We start from the raw sequence: 13,106 nt of genomic DNA, 5'->3' as shown, positions 1-13,106 counted from the left end.
AAATCTGAATGGATGCGATAAAACGAGCCGCAGCGAAGATACGTTTACGATCAAGCATTTGTATAAGTGTAGCCTGGATATCCAGGCTGTAAACTAGTTTTTCACAGTCTAGTTTTTGATATTTAATGTTCTGGCTGTAGGTCTCCCTAGAGCGTTTTGCAGTCCGCTTGCTTGGGCTCACTTCGCTAAAGCCGTAAGGACCGATCTAAATGGCGCGGAGCAATTCTGAAACAAAAATAGGGTAACCCTCTACTTGCTAGTGAAGATACAGTTTTCTGTTAAATGAAAACATGAAAAAGAAGAAAACAGAGGCAAGTTCATTTTCCGAGAAAACATGGTTGGTCATGATAATGCATGCAAACTTTTTTATGGACTTTGGTGTAATCTTTGGATGTTTTAAATGGTTTTAGATCTTTTATTATAGTCGAACATGCACAACGCACTGTGCTCTACTTCAGGGGCTTCAAATTATTCATAGGCCCAATTGTAGACCCCCAGATATTCACTCAATGAACAAAAGTGTGCCAAATTTCAGCCAAATCGAACATGCTGCCCCAAAGTTTTCGGACGGACATACAGACATACAGACATTGTCAGATTCTAGCTCAACTGAAGTTGAGAACTGCTTTTTATTAATTTCTGTTTTGCTGCCCTACAATCAAAGTCATAATATTTGAGAAAAAAGGGAAATTCCCACAAAATCTTACAACCACAAATTAGATTGGACGAGTAGAGTTTTAACTCTGAGTTTTAACGCTAGACTTAAGACTAAAAAAAACTGAAAGTACAAGAGTGGTCCAATAGACGATATCGCGTTTAGATAAATGCAATGCATTCTGGTTTCTCGGGGACCCTCAAGGGAATTATAATCTATTCCAGATCATTATATAATCGACATTATAATTCCTTTGAGAGTCCCCGAGAAACCAGAATGCATTGCATTTATCTAAACGCGATATCGTCTATTAGGGCTCATAACATAGCGTGGAAGTTTATAAGCCCCTCCTGAATTGAAATATTCGAATAAATTTATCAATTTGCCCCAAAGCGACTGTTTTGCCCGAACTTTAAATTGCTGAAGACGAGGAATCAACCAAAATTATCAATATATTTTGACCGAGATTGTAGGTTGGCTAGGAAAGTTTTGAAACATGGGTTTGCACTTTCATTCTCTAGGGAGACTAAGCTCTATATTTTTAGAACTGTATGTTGAGATAATGTTTATGTTTTTTGGATATCCAGGCTAGTATAACTGTTGTTGAACGGAAGTTATATATACAACACGCCTGAAACTCTGGCTAATAGAGTATGAAATTCTGACCAAAACACTATTCGACAGAATGTTGAACTTCAGATAGTTTTTTTCCAAAGTAAATTCAAAAAATATAAATTTAATTAAGTCGGTAAAATGACTTGAGTATAATTTTTCGATTCCAACTCTCTAGAATTTTCTATCAACTTTATATAAGTACATTTCCTTATTAAATCAAATCTGTCAGACCTTGATTCCAACTGAAAAGTTTTCTTCTGTTGAAAATTCACCTGCTTATTGTTTTCGTCAAATGGTAGATTGAAATGTTTCAAAAATTCGTAAAGATCCTTTTCGTTGTCAAAACAAAACCAGTCTTGCATTTTCTCTAAGTTGAATTTGAAATGTTTACTTTGGAATCCAGCACTCAAAACATCCAGAAAATGGACGCGAATGGTTGTAAAGTGCTCCAGCAGACAACAACTCTCAAGGAAACTTAATCCATGACATTTCTTGAAGAATCTGTAGAAATTACCAGAAGACCAGCTCAAGTATAAAGAGAAAACAGTCTGAAATCTACAAGAGGGTTCCTTTAGCCTTAATACAGAGCTGCTTTCTTCAAAAAAGTCAATCAACAGACGTTGGATGAAAGCTTGGTCATGAATATTTAACAATAGTTGATACGACTTGAACTCGTCAACTTGATGTTTGAGATTCTCCTCTATTGGTAAAAGCTGGTAATATTCCATCAGATCTGAGAGATAGGAGCGAAGAAGTTGATCGTTGAGCACTGGATCGAAAGATGTTGGAGGTTGTTGGTGAAGAAGGTATTGCACCAGGATGTGGTATCGAACGATCTGCTGGATGATTGAGATACCGAAGTGTGGTGGTAATTGCTGTATAATGATGTCTTGACGAACAGCTCGTAATCTGTCGGTGATGAAATTGGTGGTTGCTAAGAGATTGTTGTCATGGTGTTCAAAATTGAGCAGGGAAACTGAAGAAAATAAGAAATTTGATATTTACAGAATTTTTTAAAAGAGCAAGTTTTTGACCTACATGCTTGAAAAGGGCTTAGGACCAGAATGTTCTTTACCTTGATTGAGACTTTTTTCCTTCGGTCGGGTTCTTTACGATGGCTGCTAACCTAAGTTTCCTTACCTAAGAAATGAGTTGTTTTGACCAAAGCATCAGGCGTTCGCAGTTCTTTCGGCGAACGAGTGGACCCTGCGGCGCATCGGGCGTATTCTTTCACACTCTGTTGGGAATGGCGTTCAATGAAATGCAACCTTTTTGTTCTCGATCTCATCACGTGTTCTTCATGTGGGCACATTTCTGTGCAGGTCCCAACAATCGGCATTTTCCATTTAGTTTTATTTCTTAGTTATTATATCTGAAAAGAAAAGGTACATTAAGGTATGTATATGGTTACATCTTGGATTGACTCTCCCTAAAAACCCTATCCTTCCATTTATTACCCACTTCTAGAATTTCTTTCCTCTACGTTTCTTTTCATCCGCAATTTTTGTGTGATTAGATTTGTTTATCAGACTTCATGTGTTCTAGCAATTTGTTATGTAACATTTTCTTTATAAAATTCTCGTCCCACGACAGCAATGTTGCAAAAAACAACAACGATAAGCTGTAAAATTTTGTTTGGTGTTTTGAATTATTAAAAATTTACAAAATAATTCTAATATTAGAAAATTCATTTAAAATATTTGGGTTAACAAAAAAATTGAGGAAGAATTCAGATAGTGAGTCACGATTTGATTTTGATCATATTTTTCATCATATCAAAACTATTTCCATCTGGTTGTAACGTCACTATTTCTCCATTCTGCAGTATCTTGACTACCAGATAACCATAATCATCAATTCCAACCACTTCAGCTTGTCTCATGTTGTAACTTTCCAATGTCACTTTCCTTCCACTAAAATGATTAAAAAAGAAAGAAAAAAATACTGTCTATTAATGCACACTGTTACTGGATGGTATTTCGTAGTCATGCAGGGTATAATATGTGTGTGGATATCAGAATGAAAAATCTTTGAACATCTATGAACACTTGCTTGAAGATTTAGGATATTAAAGTCTATCTCAGAAGTTTATGGACACTTTAATCTTACCCTTTTCTCACGACCCGCTCGTTGGAAAGATAATTTAGAAGGGAATAATGTAAAAGATACAGACCTGTGCAACCAATATTGATAATATTCATCTTTAAACCTTTGTGCTCCTTCATTTTGGAAAACATAAACCAAATTCTCAATTTCATTCAAAGTTGCTGCCAAAACATCTTCAATCACCAACTCCTTCAGTTGTGCACCTTTCGTTTGGTTATAATGACGTATCAAGCTATTCAAGCAATCAGTAGGCTTGTCATTACTTATATTCACCCCTAATCCAACGGTCACTTTAAAATCATTCTGCCATAAACAAGTATTCACTATAATACCTCCAATCTTAATCTTACCATCAATGTAAATATCATTTGGCCATTTGATGCCAAGTGCTAAATCCTTATAACCATCGCCACGTTCCTTGATCGATTTAACAAATGCTACAATAACTAAGTGTTGAATCATGGAAAGACTTCGGCCAAGAGGACTATTCATTGGGATATCAAATTGCATTGAAAACATCATACAACCTAGAGGTGATAACCATTGGTTGCCGGTTCGCCCTTTCCCTTTTAACTGTCTCCTGGCATGAACAACTAAACCATCAGATTGTATCGAATTGACATTAACTCCAGTGAAAATGGTGTGTGTTGAGTTAATCACTTCAGTGACTATAATATCTTGGCCGTATTTTACAGTTTTCAGCTTGGATTGGTAAAATTCAACATCAAATGATGATTTTATATCATTTTTAGACGTGTTTGTTATAACAACAAATTCATCATTGGTAGTTTTATGGGAACCATTCTGTGGCGAGAATTTCAAAGTTATATCTTTCCCCTTTACACTTCCTTCATCGTTTAATGCGAAAATATCTTCAACCTGAAAGTGAAAAATGAAAACAAATAGGTTTGATTGCTAGATTATAGGAGAAGTGTCCCTTGAACTCCTTTAGGGCACTTCTCTACTGAGTATATAAGGACTATTAGCATAGTATAGTCAGGAAGAAAATATATTAGTATATTTAAAAACAAGCTGTTGCTGATTGATGATGAAAGTTAGATAGAAATATTAAAAATTTCCATCATTGATTGATGGGAGGAGAGGAAACGTCGTCGGCAGCGTGAAGAAAACAACAAAGAAATCGGACTAAGTCGTATTTTGGGAATCGTTGATACACATCTTTGTACAAAAGAATAGACAAAACTAATGATGAAGTCTCGAGAAACTATCAAACAACCAGTTTTCCGGGATACTTCCGGCATTTTCAAAAATCGAGCTATATCAGTAGAGGGTTGACATTGCTGTTCCGGAGATAGGAATTGAATGAGATTAATTCGAATTTACTTTTTATTATGCATATAATAACTAACTCTGGGCAGTTGCAGGCATTCTATAAAATATTCTTCGGTATTATATAGATATACCGAAGGGGGGGGGCAAAATTAAATATGCTCTGTCATATCTAAGACCATTTTGCATTAGTGTGCATAGTTTCATAAAAATATGTCAACAACAGCTCGAGAGATTCAAGAAAAGCCGTTTCTCCGGCTCATTGGCCCAGCGCTAGCGATAGGAGGGCCTTTCATTAGCATTTTTTCGTCTGTGTATCTGTCTGTCCGTTTTGGTAGAAACGGCGCTTAAAACCAGTAACATTCTTTTTAATTTTGCCGTCTGAAGAGGGAAAAGCTTGCTAAAGTCGGATACTGGCTATAAAAGATTTATTTTCTGATTCCGCGCTCCTTCAAAACAATTTTCAAAACAAAACAAGATGGTGGTCGAAGCGAGGAGGTTGATTCATACTTTCTTGAACATTTTCTTTGCTTTAGTGGTCAAGAGACTTTCAAACCAAAGAAACTTTGTAATTATTTTTCTTTATAAACCTTTTTCAACATTCTGCCATATCTTACAGTATTTGCTCAAGTTTTCATAAAGTTTTATGAGTGAAAATTCTACCTTAAATCACTTTCATTTTTAGTTTCTTGTTTTCAAAAAGACTTTATAAATTTTTAGGAAATAATGGCTTCTGATATAGAAATAAATAGACTGAAATGCAGCTGATGTGTAAAATTGAATAAGATTGAAACTTTTTTCTTGATGCTACATAAGAAAACAGTCACTTCTGGATTTGTCGCTGTTCAGGCTGTTAACAAAACAACGGTGGTCAGTGGTGGGACGTGGTATGATTTTCAAACTGAACACATAATTATTCAAAGTAAACTGATTCTGGAATGTGGTAATGGACACTAAAATAGAGCCCATGTGTAAATTGGAACAAGATTGCAACTTTTTCCATGATGCTACGCGTGAAAATGGTTATTTCTGGATCTGTCTCGTTTGACGATTGGTGGCTTGATTTGTCAAACTTGACACAGAATTATTTGAAATAAGCTGATAATGGAATCATGTTAATGGAGACTAAAATGCAGCTCATAGTGTCCTCCCCCCCCCTTTATAAAGGGGGGGGGATTCTGATTTTGGCCCTTTTTATAAAGTATGGGGGAAAATGAAAAATTTGAAATTTGCTGGGGGAAAATAAAGAGGGGGGAAAACCATAAATTTAGGAGATTTTGACTGGGGGAACTTCACTGATCTCAAGGTGATCTTATTGCAAAACCTGTTTAAGCAATAAAATCAGCAAATCTTTTGGGATAAACCAACTTTTCAATACAATTTCATTTTTCCAGCACTTTCAAGGCTATTTTTTCAAGCTTTCCAAAATTTCAAACTTGATTTAAGGCATTTTTATGTTAACCATATGGGGAACCGCAAAATCTTCAAATAGCTGGGGGAATTCAAAAAAGAGGGGGGAACCGAACAATTTTGAAATATAGTGGGGGAAATAAAAGAGGGGGGAATGGAGAAAAATTTTGATTTTTAGTGGGGGGAACCAACCCAGGAGGACACTATGCAGCTCATGTGTAAATTTGAACAAGATTGGGACTTTTTTCATGATTCTACACGTATATTAAATAAAATGGTCATTTCTGGATCTGTCGCATTAAACGATCGGTGGCTTGATTTTTCAAACTCGACTCACATAATTATCTAAAGTATAAACTGATTCTGGAATCTGTTAATGGACACTAAAATGCAGCTTATGGGTAAATTTGAACTAGATTGAAATGTTTTTCATGGTTACAATGCATGAACAGTGAAAATGGTCATTTCTGGATCTGTCACATTAACTGTTAACTCATATTAAACCACATGAATTTTATTAGCCTTGATATGCAGACCGTAAACTATTTCATCGTCTAGTTTTTTAAAGATTATTTTTCTGTTTTACGGTCTGGTCCAACTAACATGCCCCGGGGGGGGGGGGGGTACTACCCTTGTCGACCGACGGGGGTGCTCCGCTGAGGTTCGAAAAATGGACCCTACGTGGGACTCAAAATTTGCGAAAAAAGTGACCCTGAATGGGACTGAAATTCCAAAATTTTCTCAAATTTTCTACTTTTTCCTCAAATTCTCCAAAAATAGGCACCCTACGAGGGACTGATTTTTCTATTTTGGTGTTTTTGCGACCCTACCTGGGACTCGTGGAGGTCAAAAAAGGTACCCTGACCAGCGGACCATCCCCGTAACCCATCTTGCCCTAGTACCCTCCCCCCCCCCGGACATGCCTGCAGGGATATTCCTCCCTGAATATGTGAGTGCACCTAATTGGTTAAAACGCGCCCACTCACTATATATATTCGCGGCTTTTTTGGACCTACCCCGGTGGAGGTCCTATAAATTAACCTTTGTCCGTTCGTTCGTTCGTCTGTTCATTCGTTATTAGCTTTTCTCGAGATTGGCTCTTTCATTCTTTACGATTTTTTGAACAAAGATGCATAACTATAAACCCTCGAATGTGACAGAGCCCGATTTTCAAAAAAAAATTTTGGGCAAATTTGGGCCAAAAAACGGCTAAAAATGGGTTTTTTGGACTTTGTGAAAAATTGGATCATTAATTTTTTCTGATTTTTTTGCAGGAAAGTAAGGTACCATTATAGGTAAAATACGGTTCAAGCAGATTTTTGCAAAAAAATTATAGTTGGTTCAAAAAACGCATGTTTATCTATAAGAATCACTATTAATAAGCATACATCAATGTTCTTAGTCAAATTACTCAATTTTTTTAATGAGATAGATGTTTTTTTTGCTCATGAGGGCTTACTTTTAAAGAATATATGTGTTTAGACATGAAATTTTGGTTGCTTGGCTTGTTTTTATAGAAAAACTGGCCAAATTCGATATTTATTTATAAGCACACTATCAATTACTTAGGTATTAGCTTTTCTCGAGATTGGCTCTTTTATTCTTTACGATTTTTTGCACAAAGAATGTGACGGAGCTCGATTTTTGAAAAAAATATTTTTGGGTAAATTTCAGCTAAAAAACGGCTAAAAAAAGGGTTTTTTGGACTTGTTATTTTCTGACTATTTGCATGAAAGTAGGTAAAAGATGGCTCAAGCAGATTTTTGTAAAAAAAGAATTTTTCAGCTCAAAAAACGCATATTTATCTATAAGAATCACTATTAATAAGCATACATCAATGTTCTTAAAATTACTGAATTTTTTGATGAGATGTTTTTTTGCTCTCAAAGTCTTGAATATGAAAGAATATTTCAAGAGTATGAAATTTTGGTTTCTAAACGTGTTTTTTATAAGAAACAAACGACTAATTTTAATAGATCGTCACTATTTGTGTTCTGAATGATTGTTTAATGGTTACGCTTATGAAGATATCAATTATATATGTGTTAAATGCATAACCAGGTAGGTCCATAAAAGTATCACTTGTTTAAATATTTTTTATGGAAATTTTTCACCTAGGACATTTTTATTCCACCCCCCCCCCCGCTTATTCCAAACCCCCTAGCTATAAGGTACCGTGAGATTGGGTAACTTGCATCAGTGGCGGCTAACATGCATAGCCCTCAAATGAAAGACCTGGCTGGTCAATAAAATACAAACTTAAATCAACACAAAAATGGTAGAGTAGAGCTGCGAGCGGAGCTGCGTAGTTGTATTTTAATGACCAGCCAGGTCTTTTATTTGAGGGCTATGCATGTTAGCCTCCACTGTTGCAAGTTACCCAATCTCACGGTACCCGAGAGTATTCAACCGGGTGAACTTGCGCCTGTAGACCCGGTTGGTAGGAGACCATTCAATAAAATTTCAAGCGTCTAACCAATGAGAAGTACAGCGGTGACTTTGGAAAATTTTTTCCCGTCTTCACTTTGATCAATGTCAACAAGGTCATACATTTGCTGTTTTGCACGCTCGTTTTCAACACGTTACTTTTTGCTGGGCCTTCAAGCCAACGGGCTTCTTGTTTGCTTATATCTGGCTTTTTTATATGTTCCTAAGAATACACTGAATTTGAAAAAAACAAACAAAACAAAGCTTTTTTAGATGCTAGCAGAAGCTATTAGAAAGGGAAAAACAACAACTTGGTTCTTCAGTTGATTTGGAGGCTCTTTTGGCATCAATATTTTGGGTGTTTTGTAAGGCTTTTTGCCTGAAAACCGCAATATCGCGCTTTGTTTACCTCCCAAAAAGTGTTGCGTAGCAACAACGCGAGGAGGTGGAATTTCCGATAAGGTGTATTGAATTATGCTTGATCGTGGGCATCTATGTGCAAAATATTTTGTAACTTTGTGCCAAAATCAGAAAGAAAAATAATGAGCCAATATCGAGAAAAGTTTAATTTTAGGACCTCCAGGTAGATCCGATAAAAACAAGATACTGAGAAAGCTTTTTAATCACAAACATTCATCAAGATTTTCAAAAAACATCATTATAATATCTCAATTGATTCCTTCTCCGTCTTCTTGTAATGTGGAGTAGTGATATCAAAAATATCATCGAAAAAAAAAACAAGGAAATACCTTTTTACTGGACAGTAAATATGCATTAGTGAGGAGATGCTCGCCAGAGGGTGGCTGTGTCTCTTCTGTACAACTCATCCCCATCAACTTCAAAACAAAAACCAAATCATATTTCTTTATGGAGTCAATACATTCTTCAAACATGACCATTTGATGAGGATACTGCTTGTTTATATCTGAGAAAAAAAAACACATCTCTCATGATATTTTAGATAAGTTGTTAAAGCGAAAAGTTGTAGGTTCATTTTTTCGAAGTGAGTGAAATTATTTGAAAAGCTAGCCAACCTTACAACATGGTATCTCACCATTAGTAAATTCCTTGATGTCTTGTAATGAGGTGTTTGATTCAGTGTTGTCAGAATAAATGATCACTTTGCCATCGCAATCTTGTACGTAAGACTGGATCAGTGGCTTTGATTGTTCACAGAGTTCATCAACTACATTGTAGAGAAGCAGTGAACATGAACCTTTCCAAGAACCTTGGAGAAAGTTTTTCGATACTACATGGTGAAGTGTGTAACGTTCTTTGTCAATCACAGAATTGAGAACTGATAAAGCTTTCTCGTAACTCTGGACGCAATCAGTTTTGATCACAATGTTGGGTGGTTTAGTTTTAATCCTAGCTGCACCTACAATTGAGCTGAAATGAAATAAAAATAATAATAATATAGAAATAGGGACGAGCTCTTTCCTTAAATTGAAACTTGAAAGTTAAGAATGAAGAATTGAAACTCATTTCAATGGTGTGCTAAGCGTCAATATGTTACCTCAAATTGATTTAAAAGTAGACATTCTACAAGTTAAATTAAAAAAAAAAAAAAAAAGCCTTTTGGTAACTATCATCAGTGCTAGATCTTACAAAATGTATGTTACCTCAAGTTATTTTTAGCAAGTTGTTGACGCAATTGGGTAAGCATAATTATTTCCTTTTTGTTCTTTTCAATTACTACATCATAGTTTACAGTTGTCTAAAACGAGAATGAATTTGTTAAGATTTGATAACACTAACTACAACACCTTCGTCAAAATAAACTTAAGATCGAAATATACCAATATATACAAAGATCTGAAAGATTGGAGATGGATTACTTTGAATAGAGAACACGTTTGAAAGTTATTGTGCTGTGCATCATACCGTACTTTAAAAAAGTAAAATATACAAAACCCTAGTTATAAATCATCTACCATTATTAATAAAACTAAATTTCAATCATAAAAATCATACAAAAATTTAGGATTAACTAAGTAAAGCAACAGAATAATATATACAAAATAAATATCATCATCATACATCTCTAAAAAACATCCATAAAAGGGAACCCTCCTGAATTAGGATCAGGGTTGACAAGATCAGAAAGGAAACAAGAAGTGCCAGCAATGCCTTCGAACAAACTGTAAGGCGCGTCAGGAACTCGTGAAATTGCTTTGAACTCTTCAGTCTGCATAAAAGCTGCAAATTGACGTGCTCTGTTCAACTGCTTTTCATCACTTGTTAAATGGTAGAGTAGAAGGAAGACGTAACCATTTCCTAAGGATAAAAACAAAGACTAGTCTTTATCATAAGGTTTTGAAAAATCAAATAGAGCATATCTATAAAATCAGACAAGTCCGTCTGGACAGGCCTCCAGACAGGCAAGATGCCACCTCTAGGCCTGTCTGGACACCCTTAGGAGAAGAAAAGTGTTTTACCTGCTATACCGTGACAAATTCCTGGGCCTTTCTTCAAAAGCCCTTTCTTCCATACAAGCTCCCCAATGCGCAAAACAGCTTGCAAGTATTTTTCCTCTTTCCAAACGATATAAGCTTTGGTGAAGAGATAAACATTGCCAGGGCCACCGTGACACCAGTGGACCAACTCATTCCAATCATCCCGAGTTTCTCCTGGGGTTGGAGGATAATTTCCTCCCTGGTCTTCAAATTGAAGTAGATAATCAACTGATTTTTTAATAAGTTCTTCCACGTCTGGTTTTGTAGAAAAGCATACAGGAAAGTTTAATAACATTAGCAGGATCGAGGATAAGCCATGGCCAGCACCTATAGAAAATATAAGTTGATTTTGATAATATACAAATTATGAAATTAAGAAAATAAGATTGATCATACATTTCAAATTACAAAGTTCGAACAAAAAAAACTGTCATTGCTATTTTTTGTTCATTACCTAAATAGTCAGTGTTGTAATATGTAAACATCAGTGGGCATTCACTGTTATGAAGTTGAGCTGTACGTTTACCAGACTCTATGATTGTATTGCACAGCGGAAGTACAGTATCATTTGAGACTATTGTTCTTCCAAGTCTTTTATTCAATATATGACAAGCAGCTAGAAATCCTGCTCTTCCTACAAATAACTCATCAGAACCATTTGGAAAAAAGTTCATTGGTACACAATATTTGTGCATGTTGAAAACGCCTTGCACATTTTCATTCCTCAAATTATGCATTCCTGGAAAATGATAAGCAAATTATGTTATGTTTATGCTTGGAAAATCACAATTCTTTCCTATAACATGACATCAGAAAAGACACCAATTAAACTGTGTTTTCAGTCAACTAAATATCATATTGAGTTAAAAGCATCAGTGTTTGTTTGCCCACAAATTAATTGTGTGAAAAGTGTGTGAGGTCATGATTTCTCATGAAAAATGAACTTCTACAAAATGGGCATGCTTTTCAACCCTTTACCTGTCAAAGTAAATATGAAAAAAAAATATTCTGAAACTTTCCTGTGGATAAACTCACCTAGTGCTTCATAAATCAATGCAGCAACCACATAAATTCCAGTATGCCCAAGAAGAAGTGATGCCCCAATTCCATCTGCACTGGGATCTATTTTCTTAATTTCTCTCAAACTAACCTATAATGATTTAAATGACATTATCATAACTTTATATGTTTTGGACTTGCACTGTTGGGTAACAGACACCCTATGGGGCCAATTAGTATATTTTTGACACGATAAAAGAGACGAAAACGACGATGAAAATAAATAGCCAATCTACTTTCTCTGAAAATTACAATTACCTTTATGTATTTTTCAGCAGTCGCTAGAAATTGATCCCTTTTCTCTTCAAATACACCACTTTGTGCAACGTGGTAAAAAGCATACGCAACACCGGCTGCGCCAACGTACAATGCACCATCAGTGTGTTCAGGAGCTGGTGGACAGTTCTTGTTTATAATTTGTAAAAGGACAGGCACATACTCCCTTTGGCCTAATGCAATATCATCTGTGTTTTCCTGAAGACAAAGTGTATAATGTGAAAGGACTCTAGTTCTACTTGCTGTTTGATATCAAGACCTGAGAGTGGTTTTGCCTTCAATATTTGACCAACACATCTATCTTAACCATAAATTTCCAATAACTTATCAAATCTGATTGAAACAAAATTGAAAGGAAACTTCTGTTAGCCTATTTAGGCAGAATAGTAATGTTTTTTTGTGAACAACAGACCCTACCCTGATCTACCTTGCCTTTTTAAAATGTGAAACATCTTACTTACCTGGTCACTCAGAATATTATCAAAGTATCTTGGGTGCTGATGCATTGTATGTTGAATATTTTTATTTGTTTTGTGACTAAACTAAAAAAATGTGAATACAGACATTCAAACTTAATGAAAGAATTTTGCATTTGAAAGAATCTGAAAGTTATAAGACATGATTCAATTATCCTGAACTTTTATCAATCATAATAGGCCAGCGTCTGAGATTCAGAAAAGGCCTGAAAAATGGTTTTCGTAGGGCACCCCTTAGATCAGGGCAAATTTTTTATATTATTCTCTTAATAGGGTGTAGAATTGACAAAAAAAATTGCCCTTCGAATCTCCTGCAGTTTTTGAGTGAATCGATTT

The 13,106-nt window shown here is 35.5% G+C and overlaps 3 protein-coding genes across 4 annotated transcripts; all 3 read right to left on the bottom strand.

Annotated features, from left to right (window-relative positions):
* Positions 1-1,343: 1,343 nt before the first annotated feature.
* On the bottom strand, positions 1,344-2,648 carry LOC136801310 (uncharacterized). Its single transcript, XM_067057949.1, has 2 exons — positions 2,411-2,648; positions 1,344-2,246 (listed from the first exon to the last, which is right to left on the bottom strand). The coding sequence occupies exons 1-2, from the start codon at positions 2,607-2,609 to the stop codon at positions 1,396-1,398; spliced, it is 1,050 nt and encodes a 349-aa protein (XP_066914050.1). The 5' UTR covers positions 2,610-2,648; the 3' UTR covers positions 1,344-1,395.
* Positions 2,649-2,894: 246 nt separating this feature from the next.
* On the bottom strand, positions 2,895-10,227 carry LOC136801309 (uncharacterized). Its single transcript, XM_067057948.1, has 5 exons — positions 10,126-10,227; positions 9,558-9,892; positions 9,253-9,428; positions 3,444-4,255; positions 2,895-3,183 (listed from the first exon to the last, which is right to left on the bottom strand). Exons 1-5 carry the CDS (start codon positions 10,167-10,169, stop codon positions 3,012-3,014), a joined length of 1,539 nt encoding a protein of 512 aa, XP_066914049.1. The 5' UTR covers positions 10,170-10,227; the 3' UTR covers positions 2,895-3,011.
* A 114-nt stretch (positions 10,228-10,341) lies between these two features.
* On the bottom strand, positions 10,342-12,861 carry LOC136801308 (lanC-like protein 3). 2 transcript variants are annotated; one of them, XM_067057946.1, is made up of 6 exons: positions 12,756-12,861; positions 12,277-12,492; positions 11,995-12,109; positions 11,414-11,698; positions 10,942-11,286; positions 10,342-10,780 (listed from the first exon to the last, which is right to left on the bottom strand). In XM_067057946.1, the coding sequence occupies exons 1-6, from the start codon at positions 12,798-12,800 to the stop codon at positions 10,548-10,550; spliced, it is 1,239 nt and encodes a 412-aa protein (XP_066914047.1). In that variant the 5' UTR covers positions 12,801-12,861; the 3' UTR covers positions 10,342-10,547. The 2 variants fall into 2 exon arrangements, with proteins under 2 accessions (XP_066914047.1, XP_066914048.1); XM_067057947.1 differs by lacking the exon at positions 11,414-11,698.
* Positions 12,862-13,106: the final 245 nt, after the last annotated feature.

This window comes from Clytia hemisphaerica, unplaced genomic scaffold, assembly GCF_902728285.1.
Source record: "Clytia hemisphaerica strain Z4C2 unplaced genomic scaffold, Clytia hemisphaerica genome assembly, whole genome shotgun sequence".
NCBI lineage: Eukaryota > Metazoa > Cnidaria > Hydrozoa > Leptothecata > Clytiidae > Clytia > Clytia hemisphaerica.
The sequence above is the reverse complement of the archived record's forward strand: the minus strand, read 5'-3'. Positions and strand labels throughout refer to the sequence as shown.

Bases quoted from the DNA above. Each gene is read 5' to 3' on its own strand.
- LOC136801310 (XM_067057949.1), bottom strand. From the start codon at position 2,609: ATGCCGATTGTTGGGACCTGCACAGAAATGTGCCCACATGAAGAACAC. The intron at 2,247-2,410 runs GTAAGGAAACTT...TATTTTCTTCAG, and splicing joins CAAAACAACTCATTTCTTAG to TTTCCCTGCTCAATTTTGAA.
- LOC136801309 (XM_067057948.1), bottom strand. From the start codon at position 10,169: ATGCTTACCCAATTGCGTCAACAACTTGCTAAAAATAACTTGAG. The intron at 9,893-10,125 runs GTAACATACATT...ATTTCATTTCAG, and splicing joins CTTGCTAAAAATAACTTGAG to CTCAATTGTAGGTGCAGCTA. The intron at 4,256-9,252 runs GTATTTCCTTGT...TTTCACTTTCAG, and splicing joins ATTTACTGTCCAGTAAAAAG to GTTGAAGATATTTTCGCATT.
- LOC136801308 (XM_067057946.1), bottom strand. From the start codon at position 12,800: ATGCATCAGCACCCAAGATACTTTGATAATATTCTGAGTGACCAG. The intron at 12,493-12,755 runs GTAAGTAAGATG...CTTTGTCTTCAG, and splicing joins ATAATATTCTGAGTGACCAG to GAAAACACAGATGATATTGC. The intron at 12,110-12,276 runs GTAATTGTAATT...AAATCATTATAG, and splicing joins CTGCTGAAAAATACATAAAG to GTTAGTTTGAGAGAAATTAA.